This window comes from Mizuhopecten yessoensis, unplaced genomic scaffold, assembly GCF_002113885.1.
Source record: "Mizuhopecten yessoensis strain PY_sf001 unplaced genomic scaffold, ASM211388v2 scaffold9725, whole genome shotgun sequence".
In the NCBI taxonomy this organism is placed as follows: domain Eukaryota; kingdom Metazoa; phylum Mollusca; class Bivalvia; order Pectinida; family Pectinidae; genus Mizuhopecten; species Mizuhopecten yessoensis.
Window position 1 is genome coordinate 106,357 of NW_018408191.1, and position 12,207 is coordinate 118,563.

Below are 12,207 nucleotides of genomic sequence, written 5' to 3' on the forward strand. Positions count from 1 at the left end.
TACATTGAGGGCTGGTCTCTCTAGACAGGTAATCTCAATGAGGGCTGGTCTCTCGAGGCAGGTACTCTACATTGAGGGCTGGTCTCTCTAGACAGGTAATCTCAATGCGGGCTGGTCTCTCGAGACAGGTACTCTACATTGAGGGCTGGTCTCTCTAGACAGGTAATCTCAATGAGGGCTGGTCTCTCTAGACAGGTACTCTACATTGAGGGCTGGTCTTTCAAGACAGATATTTTACATTGAGGGCTGGTCTTTCAAGACTGGTACTCTATATTGAGGGCGAGTTTCTCAAGAGAGACCTGTACTCTTTCTGGTCCCTGTAGACAGGTAATTTGGTAAAAATGGTAAAAATTGATTACTTACGGTTACCAGACTTGTATCCCCCAAACTCCATATTGCCCCCAGGCCCAGGTCCAGGTCCAGCCCCAGGTCCAGGCCCTGCCCCTGAGGGGCCGCCAGGAGGACCATTCTTGGACACCGGTGGTGAAAACATCTGCACAAAATAAAACAGATTTTCAAAATTGAAATACAGACAAAAAACAAAGATTCACCTGTTTATTTAATATGCTGTCATTCTTTTGAAAATGATAACAACTACAGATACAATAATGTACAAGTATGAGACACAAATGAAATTCCTCACAGAATCATTTTTAAACAAGCAATACTCTGTTTACATGAGGTGTACAATCCTACTAGCTCGATGTCCAGGACTGTACCGTGGGATTTTATGTTTTGACTATATAGCTATTGAATTTTGGAGACATAGAATTTTTCATGATCTGTCTGCAGGCAAATACGTTATACCCTTATGATGTTGTACACAAATGAATGTTTTATTAATACTTCCAATGATAAAAAGAGGTCAGTTGTTCTGTTAATCTTATTAATATTTGAGCTAATTCATTTTCAAACACAAAATTTGTAAATTAATTGTGTTTTCTTTGAAGAGTTTTTGGAAGAAAATTGACAAACATGATAAAATCTATCAATAGTTGATTACACTGTTAAGAGTTTTAAAGCACCCCATAAAAATTATTTCAAGAAAGAAATATTTAAAAGTAATATTTCACATACAATTCCTGGTTTCTACAAAATATGAAAACAAACAGCACACATGAAGAAACTGTAAATAATCATAATATTCTTGCATATTCAATAGTTGGTAAGAACTGAAATTTACTACCAGGGTATCAAGCCAAATTCATCTTAATGAAACTGAAAACCGCCTTGTATATATATCAAGATCAATTACCAGTAGGCAACTACTCAAAAACATTTGTAATTTACAAAATTTTACCAGTATTAGTAACATAATCTTGGTACAAATAGACTGTTACAATAATTGCAATTAATTAACTATATCATTGATATCACATAACATGGACGTATCGGAACATTTTTAAACTTGAAATCGTTAAAGCTGTTGCTATGTCTGCACCTTTGCAGTTCGTCTATCACAGCTATTTAAGTTTCCCAATTTAACTCATTCACCCCTGAAGACACATTTGAACTCTTCCAATTCAAAGGTTGGAATAGTTCATCATGAAATTTCAGGGGTGAATGAATTAAACAGTAATTTCAGTTCACATAACAGAACAGTGATATACCTTCTATTACTAGGTCTCCAAACCAAGGTCCCAGTTCATAGAGGACTTGGAGCAAGTCGAAACAATTCTGTTTTTGTCAATAATATTACCATCTAATAGCTATATATATATAGTTGTTTCCATATTTTACAAGCAAGGTATTAAGACATTTTGTATCCTGTTGATTTAACTTTCTGTTGATTTAACTTTCTGTTAATTTGAAAACATGCACCAACTGACCCCTCCTTGTTAAACAAAACATTGACAATTTTTATTCAATTTTAAACTAAATTCTTGATTTTCCTATATATATATTTAAATTGAAACTAGCACTTGTTCCTTGATTGGACATGAACAGTATTTGGTCACCTGACCAGGTGGGATATCTCTGCCACACTTCCATATGGACCAACAAGAGCCTTAAGCCCCATTCCCGAAATATTGAAAAAGTCCAGTTTTCTGTTTTTATGCACCGTCTCTAGCCCCTCTCACCAATATTTCCCCTATCCTCTTCCTTATTCAGCCCCTTACCCCACCCCACCCCTTCCTCAGCACTAGCCTTCATCAATATATCCCCCATCCTCTTCCTTATTCAGCCCCTTACCCCCCACCCCACCCCTTCCTACAGCACTAGCCTTCAAGTCTCTTTCAGTCACCTTTTAAAAAATTGTCAAACTCTTGTAATAAATGTCTGATCTGAAAACCCTATAAAGCCCCAATAAAACCTGCAAGTCACTTGTTTTACAATACAATCAATTAACTTATATGACTACTGTTTGTGTATAAAAATAGACCTCCACTATCAATCAACATGTAAATTATACTGCGACACTCTGTCAAATCTAAGTAGGCTATCATCCCTTGACAGACCTAGTAACACTAACGGTTCTCCAGTATGGCAATCTTAATTGGAGGAAATTTTCTTTCACAGCAATGTCTTTTAATGGAAAAACTTAATATTTTTGAATCTGGTGCCATTTTTTTGAAATTAAAAAGAAACATTTATATCCATTTACAACAATCTGGCAACTTATAGTAAACATTTCTGAAAAAGATTATTTACAAACTTCTAAGTCCATAAATTCTAGGCTCAGTTAGAGTGTCCCGGTATATACATTCTTGAAAAAAAAACCTGCTATAATACAATATATTATGAGCAATTCAAAATAGAATGTGGCAAGTTATTTATGTATCTGATTTTTTTTTCTGTAATATATACATTAAATGTTTAAAAAAAAATGAAAACATGCAAAAGTAACCTGGAAAATCTGTATTTATCATGAGAAGAAATGTTCATATAGGTGTATATCCAACAATGTTTCCAACCTGTTGCCCACCAAAAAATCACCAAAAAAGTCGTAAATAAAGTTAAATTTATTATTGATTTTGAAGTCTGAATTATTTACAACAGGAATCAGAAGTTCAGATCTATAATTTCCATTCAAAACAAGCCCTATATTTATGAAAGCAGAAGAACTGTAGTATCTTGCTTGGCCTTCGACCTGGTGAAGTATAAATTCAGTGCGAGAATAACTTTTAGGGGTTGCTGCGATGTAAAACAACTATTTACTTTCTTTAACTCAACAAGTTTTACTTTCAAAAAGTGGTAAATTGTCCACTGGGTGTGGACTTAGGAAGCCAACCCAGGGGTATAAACAAAACCAGGACACATTGCCACCCCTATGTCACACCTATCATGATCATGACACCTTTAAACAAACGTCTGTACTTCAAAATGACAACATTTTATCCTATTTCAGGGTTGTAATCATAGAACTTTGTGACACAGAATTAAGAACATCCACCCCTGTTGGGACATTCCTTGGCTGTGGGTAATCCGTCCACTAATGCCCAGCTAATCCCCTATCACTGTGGTGTGACAATCGGCTACAAAGGTGTGAACTTGACCACTGGGCAGCTTACTCTCTGGACCTCACCATTGTCCAGTGTTTAATCAGGCTGGTCAAGTTAATTATAGTAGGTGAGATAATGTGATGGTATTAAGAGTGACCTGCCCCTATCAGCTAAATCGGTGGTATTATATTACTACAGTAATGCTGTTTACAAGTACACAACATGTGGTCAATTGAACAGGCTTTCATAAATAAATTGTTACTACATTCCCAACAGTCTTTTTTTGTTTCACAAAAATACTTGATATATTCAGTGATTTTTTTGCTCAGTTTTACTACCGAATACAGGCTGTTTCCCTGAGTTAAAAAGTGCCTTGTTTTCCCAAAATGACCAAAAAATTGAGGAATATCCTCCCAATTTCAATAAAAATTGTGCTATATTTTCCCCCAATTCATCTATATAAAGGAACAGGCTGTTGAAAATTTTGGTAAAAAGAACACCAATATTCAGGAGAGAAAATGTACAAAGTGTTAAAAATAAGTTCATGACTAGGATGTACTTCCTTTGCAGGTAATATATATTCTAAACAACCTCCACCAATAATACACTCAAGTCTATCTATAGTGAAGGGAGAGTGAAGACAAATCAAACCTATTCAACGGATTGTCAAAATAATTCTCATTACCTATCTTCAATATTAAATACCATCATGTCTATCTATTGTGAAGTGAAATATTACTAAAATATGATTTGCCTCTAAAGATATATCAGGACGACTTCCAAAAGAAAAGATTTGGTGAATTTTTAGCCTTTATGGATGTCAGAAAGATGTCTTTGTAAAGAAGCTGTCAACAGGGAGTTTGTAAACTGATTATTTTTGTTCAGCTGTTAGTCCTTTAGCCACACCGCCTCAGCGTGCTGTAATGTTTTGGGAAAACCTAGTCCACCTCCTCAGCCTGCAGTAATGATATTGGGACAACCTAGTCCACAGCCTCAGCCTGCTGTAATGATATTGGGACAACCTAGTCCACCGCCTCAGCCTGCTGTAATGATATTGGGACAACCTAGTCCACCTCCTCAGCCTGCTGTAATGATATTGGGACAACCTAGTCCACTTCCTCAGCGTGCTGTAATGATATTGGGACAACCTAGTCCACAGCCTCAGCCTGCTGTAATGATATTGGGACAACCTAGTCCACCGCCTCAGCCTGCAGTAATAATATTGGGACAACCCAGTCCACCGTCTCAGCCTGCAGTAATGATATTGGGACAACGTAGTCCACCTCCTCAGCCTGCTGTAATGATATTGGGACAACCGAGTCCACCTCCTCAGCCTGCAGCAATGATATTGGGACACCCTAGTCCACCGCCTCAGCCTGCTGTAATGATATTGGGACAACCTAGACCACCGCCTCAGCGTGCTGTAATGATATTGGGACAACCGAGTCCACCTCCTCAGCCTGCAGCAATGATATTGGGACACCCTAGTCCACCGCCTCAGCCTGCTGTAATGATATTGGGACAACCTAGTCCACCTCCTCAGCCTGCAGTAATGATATTGGACAACCTAGTCCACATGACCTGATGTTTGGCATATCAACAGAAATATTGGTATGTTTACGTTATAACCCTGTACCAAAGATGCAGGAACATCCGACATTGATCAGGACGAAACTCATACGGATGAAAATGACAAAAGTTTATAGCAAATCAATAGATTTTATAGAAATACAAACACAGTATGGCGTGGCACTCATGCAACAGCTTGTAGTCCAATATGGATGATAAGTTACAAATGTATGCGGGGACATTATCAAAAGCCATATTTTCAAGAAAAAAATAAAGTAATCTCAAAAACTTTCTTTCTTTCAGCTTGCCCTTACTTTTTTCTTGTCTTGCAAAGTATTTTTATCACACAGGGAAAATCCTGAAATTTGAGAGCAGTGGGCCATTTTCAGCAATTTCAAGGTCAATATCAAAATAATGTAAAATTAGAAGAAACTTGGATCATAGAGGGGTCAATTTCAGTTTTGATGGATCAATGACCCCATGGCCCCGTCCAGGATTATCCCAGATTAAATATCAATATCATTTCTCCTTTTGTATACCAACAAATTATAAATTTAACCAGTTACACAATCAATGAATTTTCAATACGCATTGTGAAATCAACCAAATGTGTGCACTCCCTAATAATTTTATAGTCCTAAACAATAAACACAGAAATTGTCACCTCCTTGATACGTGTATTAACAGTCATAAATCTTAATCATTCACATGACACACTCAATCCTTAAAGACAAATGGCTAAACTCTGTAGCCTGATTTAATTTCTGAAAAAAAAAATCCATTAATATTTGCAATTCATAAATAATGAGCATTGTTATAGAAGATGAAGGTATGGAGCAAATATACATATTCAGCGACACAAAATTATTAAGTACTGATGCATTATTTCTTATGATCTTGAGCACGACACAAGTAATAGTATTATGATAAATGATAATTTTATGAATAAATACAATATCTTCAATGTTTAAAAAAAAATGTCTATAATGAACAATGACAGAACACAGATGGTAACCAGCAAAGGAAGTGTAAATGATCTTCGCCATAAAATGTATGATCTGGTTTAATTTTATAAATACCTTCATATCAATCAAAGCCCAGGAATTAAGTTGCATATATTCACATGCGCAAACAAAGGAGGAAGGTAGAAGAAACAGTCTCAGTACATGCATGTTTAAGGGAGGAAACTCTTCCCCAGACAAATGATGGATACCAACTTAAATATCATGATGAGAGCAGAGGAAGTAGGAGGTAAATGAAAAGCACATGCAAAGAGGAGACAACAACAACAATCGCCATGCAGACAACATCAATCATAAATGAAAAATACAATCACGAATAACAAATGGAAAATGAACGAAACTTGAAATATTGATCAGGTTGGACTTGCAGCAGTAATGATACAGGCAAAAACTAAACAAAACTGAAAAGGGAAAATAAAAACTTTAATATAATGCAACCAAAAATAGGTGAAGCAAGCAAACAAAATTGGGATACAAACATGGACAGGTGTCTAAAAAACATCCATGGCAACAGTACCAATAACCATGGAAACGGGCACCGGTAACCATGGAAATGGTACCGGAGACCATAGAAACGACAAACTCACCGCACTGAAATCAAGTAAGTCATTAAGTTCCTTGTCTGCGTGAGCGCTCACAATTCTTTCGGCGAATCGAGCGTTTCCGGACGCGAATCTGCAATGGGAAAGCAACACAAACCTTAATGTTGAACCAATGGATACTGACCGTTACATTTGTGGGCACATGCTGCGAGGCCTGTGGAGGGAGACCCATGTGGCCCCGATACGGCATAGGGTGACCGTGCATGAGGCCAGGGCCTCGAGAATGCATACTGGGTGCAGGAGTTCTAAAATACGGTGGCATCTCATTTCTGAAAATACATAGTTGGTTTACCTGTAATCCACACACAGACTTCCGGACACAAGACAGCCACATATATATACATGAACTTGTAAGTTAGCCCTGGGTCTCATCAACTTAGTTGAATATTTAATGTTAGCTTCAACAGTAACTTCACTTGGCCTGCTTAGGGAAGGCAAATAAAACATATGTGTTTCCTGTAACATGTTGGAAAAAATTAGGGTAGGTAGGTAAAACAAAATACTTTAACAAATGATTTTATATTGTTTACATAAAGAGAGCAATCTCGACCCAAACAGTACTTCTTTGAAAGTTGTCTTCAAAAAAATTAGGGTAGGTAAAAAAAAAAAAAAAAAAGATTTTATATTGTTTACATATAAGGAGAGTCATAAATTGCCTTCAATTAGGGGTAGCTATAGGTAGGGTTACCGGAAACACCAAATATTTTTTGTTTTGCCTAAACCACCAGTTTGACCCAAGAAGTTTTAAACTTTAATTCCTTAAATAAAACTACTGCAAATTTCTGCTTTAGTTTTTGGTTAATGACTATTGTTTTCATAATCTAGCCACAGCATGCTTTCAGAAATATTGGATCTATCGTCAAGTTGTTCCCAATTCAGTATGATATTAACAGTGTGATTTCAGATTGTAAAATATGTCTAGCCTCTGGTTTTTTTAAGTTTTGTGTCTTTCTTTTCTTTATGGACTGAAACAAATTATTATTCTACATTTTTCAAGATTTTAGTGAAATACTTGCTGAACATTTGAGACAAATTATGACAGTTTCCACAAGAAAACTGCAAACTGAATCTAAAGTAGATGGCATTAGGCATCAAACTGGGGGAAATAGTTACAAAATGGTCTTACAATATTGTTAATTGTTACACTATCGTATATATGATGTCCATGGTTTCATTGAGTAAAACATTGAAAAACTTCCAACATCTTATTTCGGAAATTTGCAAAACAGGAAAAGGTAGCTCAATTTTCCAGTCACAAATTTATGAAAGGAAAATCTCAATTTTTGACTTTTTCCCCTCAAGCAGAATCATATATATTTTCATCCATATCAAAGATAATGAATCAAGTGACAGAATTGATCGATATATACACCAGTAGCTTGTGACAGTGTGACATGTGTTCTTATTGTCAGATAAAAAGAAATATTGAACTTGTTCATTTAGTTTTAAATCCTCTATTGATTTTAACAGAATTTAATATGTCAATCTCTTGTTGCCCGATTAACAATTGAGAACAAGTATTGTCAGCTTGATAGAAGATGTTTTCAACACAGAGCCAAAGGAAATCAACATGTTGACCAAGTTTTATCTGAATAAAGAAAAGGGATTTTTGAAGATTTTTTTTAAAGAGTATCCTGAACATCATTTTAAAAAACAATTTTGACTCCAGGAAAAACTCATTCACCCCTACATTTATAAACTGGACTTGCCCAGTCTTTGATTTGGTAAGGTCAAAATGTGACTTCAGGGGTGAATGGGTTCAACTTTGGGCCAAGACTCAAATATATACGCCTCCCAAAAGTCACTGTTGGAGTATGTATTGTGAAGTTTTTTGAAAAATTCTTAATTAAATACAGATGACTAATAATTTCACATATTTCTCATTATCTTGTCTTGGACATTTGAACCATGCCAGATCAAAGACTGGGTAAGTCCAGTTTAAATATGTAGGGGTGAATGAGTTGATACTTGCCTTGAAACTTTGTACACATGCATTTAATGCACATGCACTATGGTACACCTCACCTTACATTGATGAGGACAATGTACACATGTGAATCCATTACACACAGAACATGTACCATGGTGTATGAACAATACACTAAGGTGTAGGACATAAACCTGAGGACTATGTAATGTGCATGTGTGCAAGGTAACACTGTACCTCGGGATGTTTGTCACAGATTCTGCATGTAATGTGCATGTGATCAAGGTAACACTGTACCTCGGGATGTTTGTCACAGATTCTGTATGCTATGCACACAAAAGCTAATAAACATGATATTAAATCAGATATTTAGGTGATGTCTATAAATCACATATGATCTATCCTTGTGTGTGATACACTCATCAGTGTCACATGCAGTATGTGGTCACACAGAACCACGACGTGTATGACTTTTCTGTATGTAATGTGTGTCAGATATGGACCACTAACATAATTGTGACACCACAGTAGGTATCTGATCCCGAAAGTATATGTCTGGGAAAACTAATGTAATGCACGTCGTACGCATACACAACATTTGGAGCCATGCATTTTTATGGTTCTGCTCCCCATTGTATGGTGTATTTTTGCACCTGTTGTCTAGCTGTAGTGATCCTGTCCCAAAATAGATATGAATATGATTATGTTTCTTATGTCCCCTTTTTACATACATCATAATGCCATTAAGCAATTTGTATCAAGACCAATTAATTATGTAATAACTTAAGTATTTTAATTAAATTTGAAAATGTTATTATTGAAACATTTATTGCTGCATTTAAATCATATTTTTAAAGCAGGTTAAATGGACACCACTTGAGAATGTTCCCATCGCACGTGTGTATTGGGGTTGTGTATTGCACTGCACGTGTGTATTGGGGTTGTGTATTGGATTTGTTGTGACATGGTCGCTGTGATTTTTACACGGGTTTTACGGTGCACATGTTTTGTTTACACATGCTGGCTGTATTAATTACACGTGTGGCCTGCGATTTATCAGCTGTGTGATTGTGGTGGTATTGACATCTGCTGTAGGACCATGTGTTGGGGCCCACGATTTGATCATGGACGTTTCTGGCTAGCAACAGTTGGCGTACATCTGTGTCTCCGCCACTTATTACACACAACACTCGTCACCAACAGTCGAAGGGAGAAGGGCGAGCTATTCACACGGACCTTCCAAACATCCCAGGACCATCGGAAACCGTTTTTTATGAAAGTCTAGCTTTCCTACACTCCATACATTGTGAAATTATAGCGTATTCAAACAGCATGGGACAATAGGTTAACAGTGTCATATTTCGGACCACTTTGGAATAACTAATGATTTTCAGGACACCAATGACAACATTTATACAGTACGTGAGTGAAAGTAGAAAATCGGAACTAGTTCTCGCCTTGCAAGATAAGCTTTTTGTGACAATGGGCCCCGAACAACAGTCAAAATGGCGACCATTCAGGGGTCCGACGGCCGTTTGATTTCTACCTACCTTGGTCGCCGATCGCCCCATGCTTGTTGTCCTTCACCTAAACCGTCCGAATTTAACATCCCTAAATATCGTTCGGGTCAGCCGGTATGCTCGTGGCGAACTTCCTAAAAGTTATTCCTACTTTTTTCGCCACTTTGATATCCTCAGTAGCACCCGATCAGCGCTGACATATTCCTTTGCCTTTGTCGCTGACGCTAAACCAACACACAATATATCCCTCCGCGGAGGAGCGAGTAATTGTCGATGTTTCAGGCTTAACCTGACGCTTTCGATTAACTTCCGAGACGAGCTGATGTCTAGTCTCGTGTTTTCTCACCACTTTTGTACATATATTTAGATTTATACTAATTTCAAACGAAAATAGTTATTTTAATATGGCTGCTTTTTTCTCTGGTAGAATGGCGGATTGATCTTTGATTCGGGTTGTGATACGGCGAGTGTTTTCATCCTTTCACGGATTGTAGGCTACTTATCCAGATATTTGTAATCAGTGTGTCAGAAAATTTCGGAAAGTAGCCAAATGCTACAACTTTTTCAAGTTCTGTTGAAGAATAAATTGTTTAAGCGGTAAAATCACACATGTGGTTATTTTTTATACTCTCTGACAAATGTATTGAATCATTTCAGTACATAAATTACCCCTTTTCAGGCCTCTGGATTTAAGCGATGGAAATGACTATTGATTGACAGAGAGGTTCGGAGATCAACCAATCAGATTAGCGGTCGAACGTCTAGGCGTTCCATCCACGTGCCAAAGATTAATCTGTAAGCCTCAGACATAATGTTGAGTATCCGATATAAATTCAGATAGGTTAAAACTGTGCCATTATTTTTTATGATGAAATAGCGTTAAGCTTAGTATTATAATTATTTTTCTCTCACTGCCGCAGAACAGTTTTTCTGGTCTGCATGCTTTTTATTTAGGAGCGGGACGTATATGTATATAGTCATCTGTAAGTCACCCTTTCACCAGTGGACATATGGCGACTGTATAGACTAGATATTTTGGTATTTTAAATTTTAAATGTCTGCTGTTCCATCCCTTTCCAATGTAAACATATAGACACAAGTGAATACGTTATCAAACCACGGAATTTGATTTTCTAAGTCCGTGATCAAACGTATCAATGATTTTTATAGTGAATATATATATATATATGTATATATAAAATCAGAGACATATAAAGTCATATAGTAGTATTATATATAAACGTCTCTGCTTTAAGTTAGAAGCTCTGCATCACAGACTTATCTAGATCTAATCTTATTCCAATCCTGTCTGTGGATGTATGGTTGCTTGATGAGGTGAAAATATGACAGTTGAAAAAATTGAATTCCTTCAAATACAAGTGTATACTGATATACCCCGTTTTAATCATATGCCCCTGTCTCCGCCAATCTCTCCCCCGTGAAGACCCTTAAAATATCGATCCCGACAAAAAAATCCTGTATCCACGGCTTAGATAATCTTATTCTTTGATCTTACTTTCCTCGTCCTTCGTCCTTTAATCATCCGCCAGTACCAATATACAATTCCTACTTCCTACTCCCCCATTACGACCCCTACCTCCCGCAACCCCTCCCTCGTACGTGTAGACACTAAAAGTATCCATCTCCACCCAAACTCTTCCGATATATTATTCCTCCTCCTCCCCCTCCTCCTCCTCCTCCTCCTCGGTTAGGACATATCTACCCGACCGGGGGTCCTTTTGCTGGCCATGTAACGAGCACACTCGGCCGATGTAAGAAATACTGAAATCAGAATATTTTCAATTCTCACAAGCCGAAGATGAAGGAAAAGACTGTCACTGTGGTCCGTACAATTTTTCAAAATTCGATTTATCTTTGTGTATTTACATTTATTCAAACTCTATAATATATGTTCAAAGATCTAAAAGTGCTTTTGAATTTTCGAAATTTGAACAAAATGTGAACTGCTTCGGAGTTTGATCGAATATCAAAAACCTTAATATAAAAAACGATTTAAATTTTAAATCTATTCGTGTGAAACATACCATGACGAGGAACACTTCATCCAAAAAACAAGCTTGCAGCCAGGATAACCTTCATCTTAAGTGTAACCATCGTAGCGGT

At 37.0% G+C, this 12,207-nt stretch overlaps 1 protein-coding gene across 1 annotated transcript in view; it reads right to left on the minus strand.

Annotated features, from left to right (window-relative positions):
* LOC110458723 overlaps window positions 1-10,660 on the minus strand; it is a 23,139-nt gene extending 12,479 nt beyond the window's left edge. Inside the window, exons 1-3 of the mRNA XM_021510599.1 lie at window positions 10,114-10,660; window positions 6,622-6,709; window positions 364-493 (exon numbers count right to left, since the gene is read on the minus strand). Coding sequence (XP_021366274.1) covers window positions 364-493; window positions 6,622-6,709; window positions 10,114-10,172 — 277 coding nt within the window. The 5' untranslated portion in view covers window positions 10,173-10,660. The remainder of the gene's footprint in view (window positions 1-363; window positions 494-6,621; window positions 6,710-10,113) is intronic.
* Between the last annotated feature and the right edge of the window lie 1,547 nt (window positions 10,661-12,207).